General features: G+C 37.5%; 1 protein-coding gene across 1 annotated transcript in view; it reads left to right on the top strand.

Moving 5' to 3' along the window:
* Positions 1 to 21,698, top strand: part of MMS22L (MMS22 like, DNA repair protein) — a 90,036-nt gene that overhangs the window by 54,503 nt on the left and 13,835 nt on the right. Inside the window, 6 exon segments of the mRNA XM_036380964.1 lie at positions 9,092 to 9,282; positions 11,701 to 11,851; positions 14,575 to 14,717; positions 15,490 to 15,632; positions 15,782 to 15,941; positions 18,738 to 18,907. Of these exon segments, the coding sequence (XP_036236857.1) occupies positions 9,092 to 9,282; positions 11,701 to 11,851; positions 14,575 to 14,717; positions 15,490 to 15,632; positions 15,782 to 15,941; positions 18,738 to 18,907 (958 nt within the window).

Here is a 21,698-nt window from a genome sequence, read left to right as displayed (position 1 = left end):
ACAGAGCCCCATTTCTTGAATTGTATTTCTGTAAAGAAGTAGCAGTTGTGTATTAAAAAATTTAGGAACTTGGACTTAAAATTTAAATAGTGTATGTTTGCAATTTTTTATGTATTATGGGATCAGTTGCAATTGTTATGTTTTGTGGGGGAGTTTCTGTTTGCTTTGTTTTTGTAACCTTAGAGTTGGAAAACTGTATATACTGGTTTTGATTTAATTTTATGTCAAAATGTAATCAATTGCTTTTAATTGTGTAATCCATAGACTGATTTGCAGAAGATGCATGAAACAAAAAAAATCAAAAGCAGTAAAAATAAACTGCTTATGAGAATATTAAAAAAATCATAAGCACTAGATTCCTTATCTTTTGGTAGAGCAATTCATTAATTACTACATCTTGCATCATCTGTTTTAACATCCTCTCAGGTAATATGAGAAAATATTACTTCACTATAACATGTAAAGGGATCTGAAACATTTTCTCCTCTCTTCCCTATGTTTTAGTGAATATTTCAAGTAATGTCTGAGAAATTAAATTTGGCCCTAGTCTTCCAATCAGCAGAAGGAAAAAAGTAGTGGTTTAAAGTGGTTTAAACTTCTTAAAATGTGTATATCTTCAAAGGGCTTTATGTAGTTTCCTGAATAGGTTTAGTTAGAAGTAAGGATCATTTTGTTGAAGGCATTTTCTGTTGGTATTATTTAACTTGGGAAGGTGACCCTGAGCTAAATTGCAATGTGTAATTTGAATGCCCATGGGCTGCCCTTCATTGGCTTGATTGGGAGAGATTATCTGGATTTCTAATATACTTTAATTACTCTGCTTATATAAATTGTCACATTAGAATCTTCTTAACTGTTGAGTCTGTTCTGTCAATGATTCACTAACAATAGGAATATACTAGGCTCTTCCACTGAGATTTGAAGATTTATACCCCCAATGAAAGAACTGGAATGGCTCTATTTAAACCTGCTGTATCTTTAGTAAGAAAGAGTATGTGATCTGCTTCTACACAGGCAATGATCGATGTATGATAAATTGAAAGGATCTGTAGCCTTTTTTATTTTGTTAAAAGACATTTTTTCAATTAAGGCAACACAATGCAAAATATGTTTTCAGATGTTTGGGGGTGATGTATTCCTAATGTGTGTGGCAAAAAACCAAACAAACACTGTGAGTGGGAGTTATGGGTGGAGAAAGGTAGAGTGTCCTTTAGCTAAGTTTTTCCAGGGAAGCAGTGGTAATTGAAATCATAGACTGGGTCAGGTTGGAAGGGACCATGGTGGGGTCATCTGGTCCAACCTCCCTGCTCAAGCCTCATCATTGTAGAGCTTATGGCACAGGATTGTGTGCAGGCAGTTCTTCAGTATCCCCAGTGAGGGAGACTCCACAACCTCTCTGGGCAACCTGATCCAGTGCTCAGTCACCTATACAATAAGAAAGTTCTTCCTGTTCAGGTGGAATTTTCTGTGCATCAGTTTCTTTCTACAGTGTGGTGATGTTGGCGTCTTTTGACCTTTTATTCTTGGGTATCTCTCTGCCTGACAGCTCTGTTCAGGTGAGCTTAAAGGTTGCCAGCACTTGGAAGAACCCTGCTCTCAAATGGTGTAGGAGTCTTCCAAGATACAATGGTTAATTGACCTACAGTAATAGGTCCAGCTCACCAGCAGCACATTTGACACATGTAGTATATATGTCTTGTACAACAAACTGCTCTTGCCTCCTCTCTGGGATTTTGTTTCCTGTTAACCTACAGGAAATGTAAAGAATTGAATCCAGCGTGTGTGTGGTGGGCCCAGAGACATCTGATTTAGTGTCATGAAAACAGAAATCTGTATGTTTGGAACCACTTTTAGAGCCCAGTGGCTGAAGATGTGTGCTTAAGTGTCTTGGGGTTTTGTTTAGTTTTGTTGTTTGTTTGTCATTTAAATCACAGGCAGCAGCTGCAGTGATAATATCTGTTCTCTAGTGATTAGTATGTAATATTGGGAGAGAAGAGTGTCCATTCCTTGTTCTAGGATTTCACATTTTTATCCACTAACTGACTTAATGTAGAACTCAATCAAAAGCAGAGCCCAAAATAGTATCAAAACTGGACCCAGCTGCCCTCCACCCTGATGCTGTGATTCATTGGTTGCTACATAAAAAAAAGTGTATTCTGTGTTTGAAAATACAAGTAGCTACTGCTGCACCTTATGCAAGCTGCCTGTTTTTTTGGTTTGGATTAGTTGTGATCAAATTTTCTAGGCCTCAGTAGACAGAGATTGAATCAGATGCTTAGCTCAAGCTTTTGTGTAGATTAGTTGCAGGTATCTAGGGAACTTTCTGGTCAAAAGAGGGTGATCTAACTAAGTGAGCAGTTTGGGAATTATTATTCAGGAGTCTGATATCTGTTTGTGCCCTGCTTTTAACCATTACATCCTTGTATCCCTTTGGATCTCATCCAACATCTAAGACATCACGTTGCGTATGCTTCCTGTTCCTGATGAAGGTGTGCTGTAATGCTGATGGTGTTGTGCAAATCCACTATAAAGAACTCGAGCACCATGAGTGAATTTAAGCATTTGATAAAATTGCTATATAGAGAGAGTTCTGAGAAACATCCCTCTTCCCTAGTTAGCCCTCCCTACTCCATTGCATAAGTTAGTAATCATCATACACATTCATAACCAGGCATGTTATTTGGACTTCCTTTTTTAACAACTTCCTTTTAAACAAATGGTTTATAGAAGCAAATTAAAATGAAGGGTGAACACTAAAACATAATTTAATAAATACTGAACTGATAGGGGTAAGTTGATCTTTGATAATATTGTGTCATGATTTTTCCACTTCTGCTTATACACTGCTGTACAGCGGTACAGCTCTGTGGTGGTGGTGCTATTGTTATGGCTTGCACAGTGCTGACACATTATATAAACTGTGGGATCTTTTACCAAATGTTTCTTTTAATGGATGGGAAAATGTGGGTTTGGTCTTAAGTTTCCTGTCTTGCTTAGCTTTTTGAAATGTAGTTTTTAATTCCACAAAGGTGGGTGAAAATTTTGTGCACTTTGAGAGCTCCTACTGCAGTCATACCAGTCTCAATATACTGGGTGCTATATAAAAGGATATAAAAAGTAAACTGTATCCCAGAGAGCTTAGAAACATATTTAAAAGAAGGCTTGGATGTTTGAATAAGACTTGGGTAGAATTTAGTCACCTTCCTTCATGCATGTCTCACTGATACAGACTGAATATGGAAGTGTCTGACAGCATGTATGTCACTGTTTTAAGCACCCAGCTTCCCTAGGTACCAAAACGTGTGCCCAGAGGCATTAAGGCTGTTTTCATAGACCTTAGCTGTTTAGCATCCAGCTTAGGCACTTTGAGGCCATAAAGTAGATGTTCTAGCACTTAAAATTCTTGTAAGCATGCTGTCAGTGCCCTTACTAAACATGCTGATAACCAGGAGTTCAGTGCGGAGCTCTGCCACTTGGCACACCTGCATTCATAGCTGAGGCCAAGAGAAAGGAGGTTCACCTCTTCACACATGAGGTCAGATGGCCACAATCATTCACCAGTGAAAAGAGAGCCAGAAGCCTTTATCATGAGATACCTGAAACCCACATCTGTGACTTGCCACCACTCTCTGAGCTGCACCACCATGCAGTTAGTGTGCCTTTTCTGTGAATCCAGATCCATTTCTTTTGCATGAATCTGCATTTGTAAGAGGTAGGATCCTACAGTTTGTTACTTGTATCTTGGCACAGTGTTAGGATACTGCATTGAAAGCAGACCTGAACCTAGATGCAGCCATTTTGGTTTTGCCTTTTTGAGTGCCAGTATTATACTTCAGATTGAAACTAGTTTTTATTTTTTAATGTTTAAAAAAATCCTGTATAAAAGTATTTCACTCACTCTAAAAGTGTGTTTTTCTTTACTTTGTATGATATTTTGTATATACTATACTTTGTATATATCTAGTAGTATATATCAAAGTATATATCTATACTTTGTATGATATTTTATGGTATCGGAAGTGGTTGTGATTCAGAAATGTTGCGTGTATTTGGTGTTAACTGCATTTTTGAAGCAGAGACAAAAAATAAATAAAGTAGAAGTGAGCAAGTAGAAGTGAGTTTGTTCACATGAGAGTTGGTATCCATAGGCATTGAAGAAATAGGTGCTATAGTTGCAATTTTCTATGACATGTAATTAAATGAAATAATAGTCAACTAATTGAATACATACTCATACTGGATTTTCAAAGGTGTATGGAAGGCACACAAGGAACTTTTTCAGCTTGATCTTGGATAGATTTAGTTACTGGAAATGTGTGTGACTTCTGAAACCTTGCTTGCAGTTCTGGTCACTGTAAATAGCAGTTCTCGTGGTATGACAGGAAGAAGTCAGTAGAGGTATTAAAGAAGTATTGGTGTTTTATGGCATTTGAAGAAAGTGAAATTGAATGAGTAGTTTTTAAGTAATTCTGCAGTGCTGTTTGCTAAATGTTGTTTGGTTGCTAAAAGCTGAGTGTACTGCTTTGTCACAGACATCTTTTATGAAAAATCCTTTCCTTAGGATTTTTTCTCCTGAGAAGCTGAGAGGCCTCAGGAACAAAATGTAAACAATGGTTATCTGCTGCTGTGGAATGCAACAGGTGGATCTGTGATTGGTCTCATAGAGTTGTTTCTAATTAATGGCCAATCAGAGTGAGCTGGCTGGGACTCTCTGTCTGAGCCACAAGCCTTTATTATCATTCCTTCTTTTCCTATTCTTAGCTAGCCTTCTGATGAAATCCTTTCTTCTATTTTTTTAGTATAGTTTTAATACAATATATATAATAAAATAATAAATCGAGCCTTCTGAAACATGGAGTGAGATCCTCATCTCTTCCCTCATCCTAAGACCCCTGTGAACACCATCACACTGCTTGTCAGAAATTGGATGTTTTGTTTCTTGAAACACCTTGGAATCCCAGTGTCTGTGTCTGGTGGGAGGGGCACGCCAGGCTTTGCTAAAGGTGAGGCAGTGCCCTGCTCCACCCCCAGGCCTTGCCCAAGCCCTGGTTGAGCTGTCAATCATGGCATCATCTGGGGATCTGAGCAGAGAATAGATACTGACCTGTGGGAGCAAGGGCAGTGGAGGCCACAAAGTTGACAAGAGGAACTGGAGCACCTCCTGTACAAAGGCTGAGAAAGTTGGAGCTGTTCAGCCTGGAGAAGAGATGGTTTTGTAGAGACCTCATGGAAACCTCCCAGTATCTGAAGGGGCCAACAGGGATGCCACAGAGGGACTTGTTGTGGTAGGGCAAGGAGTAATGGGTACAAACTAAAAGAGGGGAAATTTAAGTTACCTATTAGGAAGAAATTCTTTATTGTGAGGGTGGTGAGACACTAGAAAAGGGTGCTCCGAAAAGTTGTGGATGCCCCACAAATATTCAAGGTCAGGTTGGATGGGGCTTTGGGCAACCTGATCTAGTGGGAGATGTCCCTGTCCATGGAGGAGTGTGGGAAATAGATCATCTTTAATGTCCCAGCCAACTAAAAGAATTCTATGATTCCATGAACTGTGTTGATAATCTTATTGATATAAAAGAGATATTGTGCAAGTTCCATTGATTTGGAAAGGGCACAGAGCACTTACTACCTCTCTTTGAATCTGATTGTGATGGCACTTGCTTCCTTTCACATTGCCTGAGTTTTCTGGAAATAACTGATGACTGTAGTTGAAATTCTATGCATCAAAACTATTCACCATTTTAGAAATACTCATATATCTCTTCCCACTCTCCCTAGTTTTATCCAAGCGTGTTGATTCTTCAGGTGGTGGATTTTCATCGTTAATTTGTTTCAACATCAAAAGGTCATTCAGGTCCTTTAAAAAGACTTTCTTGAGCTTAATCTAGGCTGTACTGGGCAGCTGAGATTTGTAGATGCTGTGGCTGGCCTGCCTTGGACTGGGAGTGGAGGAGCTGGGAATACTGTCTGTGAAGAAACCAGTGTCTGTATTCATAGCCTGTGAGACCCTGAGGGTGGTAGCCCCTGGCAGTGCTGGTAGGAGAGAGGTCTTCTCTCATGTTGGGGAGTTCTAAACTCTTCTAGATAAAATTAAATGACATTGCATTAAATCTGGATGCTATTATGCATCCAGTGCAGATTACAGACTAGTAGTGACTTGAAAGTTTCCATTATACAGGCAGGCTGATGCATTTTGTGTTTTACTCTTCTGGCTTGACCTAAAGTTTGGCTCTATTTTAGTAATGCAGGCTTGCAAGGGCATATTTTATGATTACAGTATCTACATCCAGATAAATGACTACAATTCCTTACCCTAGGTGTAGAAAATAATCCTGTATGCTAGTATTATACCTACACATCCAGCACAATCCTCATTCAGGTAGCACAAGCATTCCCTTCTTTAATAAACCCAGGATTTATTTGATCTGATGGCAAAACAAACAAGCAAAAAAAACCCACACTTTTTTTTTAAGAAATAGAAAATTCATTATTTAAAAAAAGTAAAAACCACACCAAGTTATTACCGATGTAATAAGGCAACTGGTGGTTCCAGAGTTCTTAGCAGAATAGAAAATTAAATGTATAAAGTTTGAGAAATTGAGTAATGTTTGATGGTATGTGTGTCTAGTGTTAGAAAAAAGTAGAAACCTGTATAAAAAGTAAAATTTCATTTATTCATATTTTATTAGAGCTAAAAAATGTGCTAGTTTGTAGAAATAGCTGGCTACTTCAGCTGCAGCATATATTGATGCCCCATCTATTCCAAGCATTTACCTTATTGCCAGCATTTGTGTAGGTTACTATGAATAAACATAAATACTGATTTGTACGTGTTGCCCTTCCACTGACACAGAGATATATTACCTTACTTTGGAAGTCTGTACACCCTTCTACTTTGCATAGATGGCTAAAGGAGATGCAAGGCACCCGTCTTTGGAGAGGCAATTTAGAGGAGAGAAAAAGGTCTTTGTGCAGTTTTACAGTGTAGCCTGGGTGTAAGTAGGGCAGAATTTGGTCTCAGAAGTTTTATTCTCTGCATTATGAGGCATCATGTTTCCTTTCCTAACAAGATAGAACAGAAAAGCCCTTTGTTTTTACTGTTAAACTTTTTCTTTTTGCAACAGACAAAAATAATTTTTTAAAATTTTGTCTTTTGCCTTGCTTTTACCTTCTCATCATTTGACCTCTACACCTCACTGTTTCTATACCCTTTTCTTTGCCATTTTTTTTCATAAGGGGATGCTCCCAAAGAAGTGTTGCTTGACTTTTTATGCTAATCTTGCTTCTATTTCAGTTCATGTTGACTTGGAGAATATGCCTTGTAAATAGGAATACCAACTGGCATACTGAATATAATCCTCAGTTTCTAAGCATTGATTGTTTTCACAGCATCCTTAAAGGGTAAGCTGTCTCACTATCCAAATATCATGGCTGGGAAACTGAGGCTAACAAAGGCTGTATGATTTATGTGAAGCCACAGAGGGAATAAATGTTGGGTTTAGAATTCCTGGCTTCTGCTCCTGTGTTTGGACTCATGCCATCTCTCAAAGAAATCCTTGATTCCCCCTAATGCTGCATACCTTTCCTTGTCTGTTAAATGTAGCCATTCGAAAAGTAGCTGGTACTCAATTCTCTCTGTCTGTCCTATTGAAACTAATGAATGCCTGCAGGCAGGCATAAGGTATCGTTACCTTTGACAGCCAGTATGTTTTATGTTTTAAATTATGTGTTGGGCAGAATTTTTGGATACTAATTTGATATAATGAGATGCGCTTCTAATATCAACTGTAGTACGGGAAGGCCTTGCAGCCAACCTACTCTTTATTTAAAATTATTCCATTTCAGATGTCCTAATGAGTGCTGTGAGTTGTGTAATTCTTTCATAATTTTCCTCCGTTCCCAGAAGGGAACTAGGAGCTGGAGTTTTTTCTATTTTTGTTTTGGTCTATTTCAAATTAGGGTAAGCATAAAATAAAGATCTAGGGGAAGATTTTTGTGAAACACTTGCTATTGTGAGAATGGCAGTTAAGAAAAAAACATTTTAGTCTAGAAATGTTAGTGTTAAGGCAATTCTCGATGCCTCTGCGGTTTGCCATTATCTTATAAATATCTTGACTCTGACTTTACAGTGCTGTTTATAGAATTTAATAAAGCAAATGTAATAATGCTGCTTGTGCTTTAATGCACAATCTCAATTGGGTTGACCAGAAGATAAATAGGAACAGGAATGATAGTGCGTTCCTACAGATTGTTTTTAATAAGCATGTTATTTAGTTGATCAGCCTGCTACTATAATGCCTCCTATCCTGCTCTACCAGACAAATTTATTAATGCCCCCCCCCCATTTCTCAGAGAACATTGATTCCCTGAAGACATATCTCTATTAAACCTCTAGAAAGTCACAACTTCCAAATTAGATTAAGTAGCAGGAATGGTACTAGAAGAATCAAAGAAAATTGAGTGTGTTATTGAATTCATGCCACATTGTCTGAGGAAGAGATGGGAGTTATGTGTAGTGGTAACTTTTGTCTTTACTGTACTAACAAAGCTGTGGGCATTGCTGTCAAACCTAATTGTCTGCAGTGCATCAGGATAAAATGAATCTTTTATCTAAACTCGTACCTAGTAAGATTGTACAAGTGAGAAGTAGATTTCAGAAGGAGGCTTTACAATTGATCAAAATCATTTGCCATTATTGGCTGTACACAACTCAATCCTAAAAATCCTAGTGACAGAAATTTTAAAGAAGCACCTGCCTTTCGATTGGAAGCAGACTTGCTTGTCATGCTAACAGTTGCAAAATGCAGATATTAATTTTAAAGCTGCCAATTTCTCATTTTGATCTGACATATTAAAAAGCATATAATTAATGGTTGACATTAGTAATTAACATTAACTTTATGGTGCTTAATATGCCATCATTCATCCATCAAATAACTGGTATGCATAATGTCTTTGCATAAAGGTTTTAATTGCTCAAAATGATCCTTCAGTTCTCAGACTCTACGGTTTAAAGTAGCTGTAAATACTGTTTAAAAAGATGTGAATTTTTCATTTATTGTACGTAAACATTGTTTTTGTTTCTCCCTAGGAGCGTGCACGAACGTGTAAGCCAGGGACCTCAACTGGGAAACACAGCCCCAGATGCACAGCTTCCATTAGTGGCTAAAGAGCACCACCTTGCTGTCGCCAGTGCTCTCTGGAGAAATTTCTTTCCCTACTTGAAGAGCCAGAGAATGTCACAGACACTGCCTTCCCCACAGCTTGCTGATACAGCTGCAGGTTAGCACTGACCCTGCCTCTGACCTGCTGGGTTTGGTGCTGTTCTCTGGGTCACAAACTTTCAAGGAGTTTGTACTTTGGGATATTTCTCCTTCCATGTAGTAACTTCAGTGTGTATAAATGAAAAAAGTAGAATCTGTGCTAAATGTTTTGAGAGAAGGAAGTATTGTAGTGTTGAATTCCTTAATAGGGTACAAACACATTGAGAATGCCAAAGGGGTTTGAAGCTACACAAACCTGACTTCTTTTTCACTACTAGTCACAAATTATAATCAACATGCAAGTGTTATACAGTATAAATAAGGATACTGTTTTTCACTATATTCAGAATTTACTTGTTTTTGTAGAAGTTTATTTGTGTTGAACTGTTCATAATGGTTGAGATTCAAACTAAATTTTCTAAAATATTTTTCATTTGAAAGCAATTTTTAAAAGGTTAGTGAGTTGACTGTTACTTTTTGACAAACCCTTGTGTTTGTGGTCATAAAACTGTTTCACGATTCATTCTAATTATTTGTCTTGCTTTACACTGAGGGCTTTGAATCTTGAAGTACAACATTCCATATGTGTGTGAACTCCACATGCAACGAGTCAGCTCAGCAGTGAATAGAAAGATATCCCAGTTTGATCTTTCACATCAGTAGCTAGCATGGCATTCTGCAGTTACAATGAAATCTTGTATCCAGTTAACTAAAATTCAGAAGAGTGAAACATAAAATATTTTTTCCCGTCATGATATGAATTAGATAAAGTTACAAGCTCAGGAGTACTGAGCTGGTAATAGAAAAGCTAAAAGACCCTTCATTTGAAGCAGCTCTGTGGTACTTAGGAGGCAGCATTAATGAAAGAGGCAGTGTGCAACAGTAGTGGTCTCACACTGCTGAAACCTGTGTGAGAAACAGCAATACAAATCAAAGGAGAAGGTTGTTAATGTCAAAACTTTCATTCATTTCCTACAGTGACATAGATTTTTTTCTATTTTATATTAGCACAGTGAAATAGCAAGAGCAGCAAGCTATTATAAACTCCTCTGAGAAGGAGGGGAGTGCAGTTGTGACCTGCTTTATAGAGATGTGTTAGGTAGCACTACAGAGACAGGCAAACCTTTCCCATGCTGTTTGAGCTTCTCGCCTTAAGGTTGCAGCCCAGAGGAGAGAGCGAGCAGCTGTCACAGCTCTCCTGCTCCCCCTGCCAGGCAAACAGCCTGGGCCTCACAGCACTGCTCTGCCTCCTGTTTCTCCCCAGCCTCTCTTAAGGCTGATGCTGCAGAAACGAGGTGATAATCTGGAAGAAGGCTGGCACAAATTGTTTCCTCACCTAAGGCAGAGTGGGGACTCTGTATGACCTTATTGTTTATTCTGAGGCACATAAGGAAATGGGAAGTCTTTCATGGCTAAAGGTAGTCTGTCCCTGTACTGTTAATTAAAACAATTTTATTGTTATTTCTGAAAACTAGCCTTTTCTGTCTAATTCAAAGTCAGTTCGTCAGTGTATGCAGGTTTATATTTATTTGAATTGGAGAATTTGGGAACTAATGAGCCCCTTTTTCATTGTCCTCCAAAGTCAGTTTTCCTGGCTGATTTGATGTTTCTCATTTCCTGTAACCCAATAACTGCTCAGCATTTAAGATTACATCAAATTTCTGAGGTTTTTATGCACTTGTCATTTGCAGTATTAATATTTTTATTCTGGTACTGTTGAATACAGAATCTACAGTGGAATTAACAGAAACAGCAAAAGGTTATGCTTCATTACCAAAATTCTCCACAAAGTACTGCCCCAGTTTCTAGATCTGTAGCAGTTATATGGAGATCCTTGGCAAGACAAGAGTAATTTTTTTCCGTAGTGCTTTATTTATATGGTAACTTTTGATACATGAAAGTCTTCTAAAAATAGAGAGGTACCAGCTTTTACTGAGTGAATTCTTCCCAGATACAGTTTTTCACTGTGAGAAGTGTGTAAAAACAACAAAACAAATAAATAAAACTCAACTCTGTAAAGCACAGTAATACTTAAGTGTACAGGGCAAGATATAGTGGATGGAGGTAAGAAAAGAAAGTCAAGAAGATGAAAAAGCAGGTTTTAAGACATTGCAGAGGTGGTAAAACTATGCCTTCAGGATTTATAAACTGTGGTTTTGTGAATCTGTTTAAAATTGCATGTGTTAGGATCTATTTTTCCTCCTTTGCCACCCATGTGTCTTGATGATTTACAAACTGCTTGGGATAGAGACTACATTTTTAACAAAATGGATACAAACAATCACTGTTAGAACAGTTGCCCTGTTCTAATTGAGATTTCTGGTACTTCCAGACTGCGCATTAGTAATTGTAATTAATTTTCAGTGCTCTTTCTGGAACAGGGGTTATACTGAGAAATTATTAAAATGGTGCCATGTTTTTCTCTCTTTAAAAACAGGTTTTACTCTCTTAGCTTTGGATATACCCAGCAAAGCCCTGTCAGATCTGCAGCCACAGCCTGTTCTGTCAATGATGCGGCTGTTTGGGTGGGATGACATGGTGTGGCCTCAGTTGGTGTCAAGATACCTAAGTCATCTAATTGAAAACAGGTGAAAAGTTGTGACTATTTGTTCTTCCAGTACCTTTTCATCCTTCATTAGGTTTGAGGAAAATCTTGCTTCAGAATGTAATGTTTCATTATAATAGTGCAGATGCTTTGCATCTTCTCCAAGAGGATCATCTAGTGCAGATTGCCCAGGACAATCCAGTAAAGTTTTTATATACCTGAGATATTTTATTTTCACTAAGTAAGCCTCTGTGAACCTAAGATGGATGGGTCGTGGTTGTTTTTGTTGTGTGCTTTTTTTTTTGCCTGCCTTGCCTGCTTCTGAATCAGGTTTTGGAAGCAGGGGAGGTGAGAAATGAGAGAGAAAGAAGGAGTATTTCTGTGTTGGACTGTATTTGAAAGTGAAAAATGTTGCACATTTTTAGGGTATGTAGTGTACTAAGGACAGTAACTGTAAATCAGGATATGGTAAAGATTATTTAAGTGTGGTTGACAAAGATGAGGCTATGGCCTTCTTGCAGGGAGGTGTTAGAAAAGGTTGAATTTAATTCCTTGTGTGTCAGTTTGGAACTTGGGAAAGGAGTGTTCAATCTTCTGCTAAATTTCTCTTTTATGATTTTTATAGAGTTTCATTCAAGGTTGCAGATACCTAGCATGTGCTGAATGAAAGAGTTAGGCACATTAAATTCCTTTTATAATTTGAATTTTATAATTTTGAATTTTGTTGCTCTTTGGGTGAGATCAAGAAAAAATTTTGATTCTTAAACTTGAATTTTGGTATTATTTAGGTCTTAAGGTAAATTACCAATTCTCTTCACTCAAGCAGGTATTTGAAAGCAATTAAGTATTTTTCACCAATATTCATTAAGCACCTGACATATTGTTAACAATGTATACATAGATACTTGTTGTCCTGGCTCAGCTTACCTTGTGTGTACCTAAGGTAATATATTTTTAGTAGAATATAGAGGTAGCACTGTTGTCTTGAAAACACTTTTTTTAGCATGATTCAGGTACTTAATTACCTTACACAGTTTTATAGCAAAAGTTATCAAAGTATCCAAGTGCTGTGGTCTTAAGACTTCATGGTTACTGTGCTGTGATAATTTTCCCATCAGATATTCTCAGTTAAAAAGTAAAAAGATTCTTTTGTTTCCAATACTGTTTTACCCTGCAAGCTCTGACAACATACGCGTGAGCTTTGGAATTTCTTCTGCAGTAGAGCCTAAACCTTCCTCTCCAGATCCATGTTGTGTAGTGCATGATAGTGTTGGAACCTGTCCAAACTAACTTTGAGCATGTGAATAATCTCACTGTTTTAAAAGGACCACCTGCCTTGCTTCCAGCAGGTAGTTATTGTTCCTTCCTTTCTAAGGATTAGGAGCATGTTCCTTTCCAGTTCTAGGAAGATGCCTGAGTGGCCCACCTACCAGCAAGCAAGAGAAACAAGAGCAAGACTACCACAGAAAGTGGTTTTGTCAGCCTTTGGGACCAAGTAGACTGGCTGTGTACATCAAGATTACACAAGAATTAATTTCTTTACGTGATACTGCAAGTGGCATTAAGTCCATAGGCAACCTATTTGTTCTCTTTTGATGCTGGAATTCAGTGTTAATTTTTTTATTTTATTTGCTTTCAATTGGTCTCCTTACTTATTCTGTCAGTAGTACTTCAGCAGGAATGTTCAGACAAAATATATACAACAGATATCGCTGGTTTTAAGTGAAACAGAAAACCCCCTCAACTTCATTAATGTTGTTTAGTGAGAAGTAGAATCCAGTTTGGTTTCCATCTAGACCTTTGTTGACATTCTGTTGTAAGCATGAGTAAAAATGAGTAGAAAATAGGTAGATTTACATGTACACATATCAAGAAAGAGTACAAGCGTATTTCATTAAAGCTGAAGTATCTAGGACTGACCAGGGAAGAAGTCTCTCAAATAAAAGGTGTAACAATTTTCAAGAAATATCTCTGACCTGAAGCACACATGCACCTCATTTGATAGTAATTGGGAACAGAGTGCAGCACACACCTGCTGTCTTTTTGCAAGGAGTTTCTCCAGAATTAATGATGCAAGGTTGATATGCTTAGGAAAAACAACTGCAGCAGCTACTCATGGTGGTGAGGCAAATAAAATTTTGGGATTACAGAGCAGTAGAGTACAGGGACTGTGCATTGAGTCACTCTGGTCTGACACCTGACTGGTAGAATGGTAGCAAGTGTTTGAAAGCGTATATAGCATGTTTATGTGGGAATGGATATACTTGTGTGTGTATACGTACCTAAATGAATATGTCTGTAAGTGTACTGCCAAGTACAGCAGTTTCCTTTCTTATCTCCAAGGTGCCCTTTTATGTTTCCCTTTTGCATCTGTTTTGAACATGGCATATCTTTATTTGCTAAAGCAGACCTTCTCCATCTTTAATGCAGTTAGAACTAAGCAGACTTCAGAGTAGCGTGGGACACCTGGGCTGGCCTTTATGAAGGGCTGGAGCAGCGTGAGCAATGTGAATATGAAGTTCCAAGCTGATTCAGATAAACTATTTCCAGCATTGTACATTGTTAGTTAGACAATACAGTCAAATCATCCATTGTTACAGTAAGGCATTTCCCATTGTGTGAATTTTCCTCCCTCTGTTTTTTTTGTAGCCAAAACATCTATACACGAGTATATGTGCATCTACAGCCAAATGAGACACTCTATCACCTTTCTGCCTACTTTTATTAGATCTTTGTACCTTTTTTCTTTCTCTTCCACCTACACAGTTCACTGTGTGAAGCTTTTTCTAGCATGGGCTATACATCCTACGAAGCTTTGACAGTACGTTCGTGGTTTCGCTGCGTTTTGCAAATGTTCCTCGATCAACCAAGTGGCGCCTTGGCCAAGACAGATGCTGAGAGAACAGTTGGTAAGTGCTCACATTTCCCTCATGTTTGCAGTAACAGGGCTATATTGCAAAGCTGGCAAACATTTTCAGCTAATTACAAAATGTATTTTTGTTTGTATTCCTTTACTTTTACCTAATTACAAAATGTGTTTCTTTACACTGCTTGTGCTATTTATTGATAGTTTGCCTGCTCTGCATATGACAAATTTATCACAAACAAAGATAAAAGAGCTTGTTTCCTTGGAAGCAAAGAATAAAAACTTGCTCCCAAGGAGACAAGTTATTTTTCCCCCATGGAGAAACTGCTCTAAAAAAAGTGAAAATCTGAAGTAAATAGTCAGAAATCATGCTGTGAATGGCCTAAAAGAAAAATAAAAGGGAGGGATGGGGGAATCTAGCTGCAATTAATTCTCCCCTTTTTTACAATGGATACTTTGCTTTCTTAGAGCAATACTTTATCCCTTCTTCTAAAACCACTGCAGTTCTAATTATCTGTAGAACTTGTCTTCCAGTCACTATTTCTCATACACATTTTGTGGATTTTGAAAAAAAAAAAAAAAGGAAACCCATCAGCTTAAGCCATACTTAAAACTCTGTATTTTCTTATAAATTATATCAGAAAAATAACTGGTTTAGAATTGTTTTATTTGTCTGGAGAGATGCAGTTGGTTGCCAAATACTTGTGGTTTAGATATTTTTTAAAAATGCTTCACTTTATGATTTTGGGACTAAGTTAAATGTAAAATCATAACTGTATACTATATTTACTGATGTGATCTCTTGTAATAATCAGGAAAAGCCTATATGGAGCAGCTGACGGAAATGACAAGACTGATTTTTAAGCTCTCAGAAGTAGAAAACATTCTTTTAAAGGCTAATGTTGGACAGTCAGTTTTCAAGCAAGACCCAAAAAATGCTCTTGTCCAGTTCATTAAGGTACTGTACATCTACCCCATATTATTTTCATAAGACAGTTTTAGTGAAAAGAGACTATGTATCAGATTTAGAGTGCTGAAAAAGAAATTACTCACAAAAGTCTCATGAGACACTGATTTATATTTATTTCAATGTTTTTGTTTTCTCAGGCTGTTGGTAGAACTTACAGTGGTCTTCAGACACTCCCTGAGAAATCTGCCATGGTAGCAAAGACTCTGGAGTATTTAGGTGATGTATTAAAGTATGTAAAACCCTATCTGAAGGCAAAAGGACCTCCAGAAGGTCTGCAGCTTACATACTGGATCATAGGTAATTATTTTACACCTCTTTTCTTTTAGGAAATAATTTTAAAGAATCAGTAAAATAAACTTATGATACGTTTTCCCCTCTATGCTATCTGTATTTTTTTTTCCAGATTTTCTCTAGATCCTGATGTCTAACCTCCTTGTGTGTTTTTTATGGGTTTTTTTAAATTACCCCTGCAAATTAGTATTTTCAAAAGTAAAATGTTTTTGTATCATTCATTACTGAAAACCACCTGTTTTACCTGAACAAACCCAGAAAGAGTGACAAGAGCTGGTTTCTGGCTCTTTAGCTGTAGTGAGGATTGTTGTAAGTCATAGCAGTTCCTGAAGTTACAGCAATTTATACCCACAGTGGATCTGCTCTTCCCAGAGAGGGTCATGAGATCTTTTTGTATGAGGTCTCTTATTGTTTCCTTCCTCTGCCCACTTATTTTAAACAGAAGTGATGAACTCTTGAGTTCTTCCTGTAGAACATAAAAGTAGGTGTCCACCCTTCTGAAAGAACACCAAGATTTGAGCCATGTGGATTGAGACAACGTGCAGCTTTGGTGTTCAGGTATCCACGCTATGGGGCTGACTCACCAAAGAAAACACTGTAGTAGTCACTGATTTGAATGGGTTTTTTCAATCACTGTATAGTTAAGGTAGAAGTGGAAGTGCTGCCAAGGAGTTGTAGAATTCAGCAAACTGTAGGCAGATTTTGTTAGGGCCAATGTGGAGGGGTAAGGTAGAGTTTAAGACTATGGTTTTAGGGAGTTTAGGAAAAGGTTTTTCACCCAGAGGGGGATTGAGCACTGGCAAAGGCTCCCTGGGGAAGTGGTCACAGCTTGGACAATGCTCTCGGGCACATGGTGGGACCTTTGGTGGGTGTCCTGTGCAGGGCTGGGAGGTGGACTTGGTGATCCTTGGGGATCCCTTTCATCTGAGGATACTCTGTGATAAGCAGTATTATGACAGTCTACATCCTATGTAGTGGAGTTATGTTAGTGGCCAAATTGGCTTAGGTATGTACTTCACTTCTTTTTTGGAACTCCTTCTCTGACAAGCACTCTGTACTTTACTAAAATGCAATTCTAGCATTTATTCATTAAACGTGGAATCACTAATAGGGTGCAAAAGAAGAGTGCTTTAAAATGTGCCAGTCTGACCCACTTACTTTTAAAAACAGAGTAAACTTTATGTATCTTAGAACAGAGATAATGATTTGCATGCACACACAGTTAACATCATGATTTTAAGGAGCACAGGGAAAGCATGACCAAGATGCAGAAGGTGAACCAAATGTACTGGAATTAGAGTTTTTAAAAATACTCAGTTTTTATATTGTGTGACCAGCATACTTTGACACACAGGATGTATATAAAATTAAACATTTTTAGGTACCCAGATGTGGGTCAGAGCCTTGGAAAGTAATTTTAGATTGGTATTTTCCTTTTTAGATTGGTATTGTCCTTTTTGTTCTTTGCAGTAGGAAACAATTAATCTTCACTCATGCTGTTGTGTGCAAGAAAATGTCCTTTCTTTTTATTTAAGAAAACATAAAGAAGGTTTAAAAGAAGAGAAAAATCAAGTGTATTTCAATCACTACTTCACATTCTGTGGGCTTGTTAAATTATAAGGACAAAGCAGAAAACTTAACAAATGTAAACACCTCCTGTCTGTAGTCAGATTGTGTCTTGTACTGTCCCATACATCACAGCAGTGATAATAGAAGGAGTGCTTTGAGCTGGAATGACCGTGTTTCTTTCAAAGCAGGAAGCTTAGACAACATTATTAGAAGTATTGTTAGGTGATCATTCCCTTTCTCTATGATTGATCATTGTGTTTTCTTTCACTCCACAAGATTAATGTTGTTTTGCGTTGTTTTTAGAGATGATAATGAATGACTTTTATAGATTAATAATATCTTCTAACGGCCTACTTTTGATTTTCCATTATTTTCAAAGTCTTAAACATGTTTCCTCGGGATATTCCTGTACTTTCAACCCAGAAAACTTCTTCCTCCCTCTAATATGTAAAGTTGAAAATGTCTACATAAGAATCTTGTTTTATTTAATGTGTTTTGAGTATTAACACTTCTGAGTATGGAGTTAGTTTTTCAGAATTACACCTCGCCTGCAATAAAGATGTTTTTCAAAGTTGGGGTATTTGCACATCAACACCTTTTTACTTTTTTTTTCTGAAATTCAAAAGAACAATCTTAAAACTGGCTCAAAGCAGAGCCAAGTGATACATTATTGTGCTGAAAACAAGAAAGATGTTCTCTGAGGCTCTCAGTTTGTGAACTGAGAGCCCACAAAGACCTGGCAAGATTTAATGGAGTTGGCTGGCCCTTGTTCTTCTTAATCTGCTGAAATTAAATGCAATTTGAAGGATATTTAATGTTTTGCTAACATTAAATTGCTGTGTGAGTAGTTGCTGATGTGGTGTTGCCACAGTGATGTTAGACAAATGTAAAGGGAAGGCAAAGGCAGCATTTCTCTGCAAAAGGGATGAGTGCACACAGCAAGGTAAATGTTCAAGTGCACGTGTGCTGATTGAAGTAGGGTTATGGATCAAGTTTAATTAAGTTTTTGCAGGGATCTAAGAGACTCATCCTATCTTTAGCGTTGCTGTACTTTTCCTAAAGCATCTGCACTTGCCTACAAACTTGTAACTGTGTTGTGTTGAATCCATACAGTATCTTATTTTGATGAACTGTAAATGGACTTCTGAGTTGTTTTGACTGGGATTTTTTAATGCCTTTTCTCAATTTTTTTTTCTTAAATTACTGTAAATTACTTTGGGATTTTTTCAACAGGATGTCTGGTAAAGTTCTGTGCACCAATACTGGCTACTTCCAAGGCACAGCAGCTCTTGTTTCGCATTGTGGATTGCTTACTGCTGCCACACTCTGTGCTCCAGCAGGACAAGGAGCTGCCTGTGGCTTTGCTGTCTGCCATTCAGGAAAGCCTGCCTCTTTATCTCCAGGTAAATATCTCAGCTCTATTATCAGCACACAAATGAATCTTCAGGAAAGGTTAATATTGCAGGGGATGTTTTCTTTTTCCCTAGTCAAGAAGCATTGACTGAATTTACCGAAGCAGTAAGGAAAGTTTTTTTCTTCCTTTAGAAGTGAAGGGAAAATTGCCACCCATTTGGCTTTCCTCATTACAGGCAGCTATGCTGTGGTACACTCCAGAGCTTCTGGTCTCATCACTGCATATGGAAAACCTTTAGCCAACCTGCTGGTTACACTGGTCTCCAATGTGACAGATTTCTCAAACAGTGCATCAAGTAATCATTATATGGAGTGAGAAAATTGTTAAGTTGACAGAACAAATATTTTAAATCATCCTTGACTTGGCTAACTGTAGATAGTTATAAATGAGATACCCCTTTTTTGTTGCTCTTGGGAACAAAAGAAAATCCTTGCTGTATCATGTCATTGGTTTGTCTTAGTACTTGGAAAATATGTTTTGCTAAATCAGGTTCCTGCTGCTTCGGATTGTGTGACTAAAGCCTTCTTCCCTATTATTTGTCCTACTCTTCTCTCAGTTACTCTGTCACTCTTGAAACTCTGTAAGGCTTGTTGATGCTGTAGAAAGAGACTAATTTCTGCTGGTGAGAAAGAGAAAGGCCTATATTTTGAAAATAAATAAGTTGACTTGTTTTCCTTGTAAGTCTTTGTGTCTTTTTTGCTTACCATTTCCCCTTCTCTCTTAGTCTTCATTTTGATTGCAGGATTGTATTGTGAAACAGTGCAGTGGTGACATTGTAAACATCACTTGGATTTATTAGTTTCAAAAGCAGCTCATTGTGATCGAAGGCATGTCATATGGAAGTGAATATGGTTGTGCAATGCTCTGTACAGTATGTTTTGCTTTATTGCTCTGTAGGTATTTTCAGAAGCTGTGTACATGTAGGGCCATCTGGACAATGGTATTAGCATGGACTGTGAGTGTCTGTTTACTAATTTGGTATTTCTGTTGTAGAGCCAGTTTCTCTGGAGCCTGCAGAGACAGATGTAGCCTTCAGATGAAACCACTTGAGTTGGTTTTGAAGTCTTGAGTGTTGTGTACCCTTGTTTCCTGTTTTATTTGCCAGTTTCTGACTTCCAGACCTCACTTTTGTACTCTTCATCAGTTTGCTGCATTGTCCATGTGCTTTCCAGCTATGCTAGATGATCTTGTGTGACAAAATATTTTAGACAGACCCTACTTCTAGAAAACAAGTAATTCTTAAATTTGATAAACAATTCTGAGGAGAATTCGTGAGTTATTTTTCCTGTTTCAATATGACACTTTTTGTATTTTATTAATTTTTGTTTGTCTTTGCAAGGTTCCAATATTTTTAAGTGTCTGAAAATGCTTCATTTATTCAAAAATACTTCCTCCTCTTATGTGGAAAAGTGGGAAAATTCCAATTTCGAATCAACTCAAAAATATTTCAAGATCAGTTTAAAAACAACAACAAAAAAATAACTCTTCTGAGATCATTTGAGATTGAATGGATTCTAGGCACTCTCTGACATCTCAGGTTATTGTTTCACAGTTGGGTTAAAGTTACATTCATTCCCTTTCACCCCAATACACATTCTCATTTAATTTCCTTTAATGATTCTGTGAATAGCAATTTTTGACTTGAATCAAATCATAACTAGCCTCACAAAACAAACAAAACCCAAAAACCCAAACGGGCATATCAGAAAAGTGATCAAACAGTATATGTGGAAGGGAAGATGGAGAAACAGAATTCTTTGGGAATAACCTCACCTTGACTTAACAAAACTGCAGGTGAAATGTGTGATGAGGCCACTCTTGGGGAGCTGCCCTGTGCCTGGTGCTCATTTGTGGAGATAGAGACTGGTATTTTAGGACAGGAGTCTTAATTCACCCTAGTGTTAGACAAGCATTGTTCTGTAGATCTGTCCCTGTTCATACTCCAGCTTACAACTTAATCTTTTCACAGTTGTGAAAATAAAGGAACAGGAATTTGGAGACCCTGCAAAACATCATCTTATACATGCGAGTTCTTTATTCATAGTCAAAGTATAAAAGCCCTTGAGTGGAATTTCTACTCAGCAGCCTTTCCTTTTTAATTTTTTTTTTCTTTAGTCTTCTGAAAAGTTCCAGGCTCCATTTTTTTTTTCTTCACTTCCTACAGTGTAGGCTTTTCCTGCTTTGCTCAAAAAAACTGCTTCAGATCTCAGAAAACATTTTAGTTTTGCTAGCAATGACCTGAAAAAAAATCCCTCTTTCCAGAGTATTTAACAGCTAATCTTAATCTAGTTTACTTGATCCATTTTTTGAGTTTTAAAGGAGTTTGAAGTCAGTCCTAGTAGCAATTTATTTTACATATCCACTGATGCAACAATTTTATGAAATTCTATAGAATTCCTGAATATTTTAATCTTTTAGGACAACATTTAATCTTAGGCTCCTTCTCTCCACCCAGTGTAGTTTATTACGACACAATTCATCAGAACCAATGGCTGTATTTCACCGTCCTTCACCACCCCAACCTACAAATTTATTTGCTTCATTTTACACAAGCACACATAATTGTCAAAGGCACTAATTAAGACTAGTTGTTGCATTTGTCTCTCATCACTTCAGATTGACTGTGTTTACTTGTTATGTTTGTGCTTATATAGCACTTTGGGCTATATCCCCTGCCTTTTGACAGTTTTTGGGCAGCTGGTCTGGTCTCTACTGTACAGGGAGCTTATCAAGACTTTTTTTCAAACTCAGTCACTGATACTGCCTTGCTAAAATAGCTT

Source organism: Molothrus ater, chromosome 3, assembly GCF_012460135.2.
Source record: "Molothrus ater isolate BHLD 08-10-18 breed brown headed cowbird chromosome 3, BPBGC_Mater_1.1, whole genome shotgun sequence".
Classification (NCBI taxonomy): domain Eukaryota; kingdom Metazoa; phylum Chordata; class Aves; order Passeriformes; family Icteridae; genus Molothrus; species Molothrus ater.
This window is presented reverse-complemented; position numbering and strand designations above follow the sequence as displayed.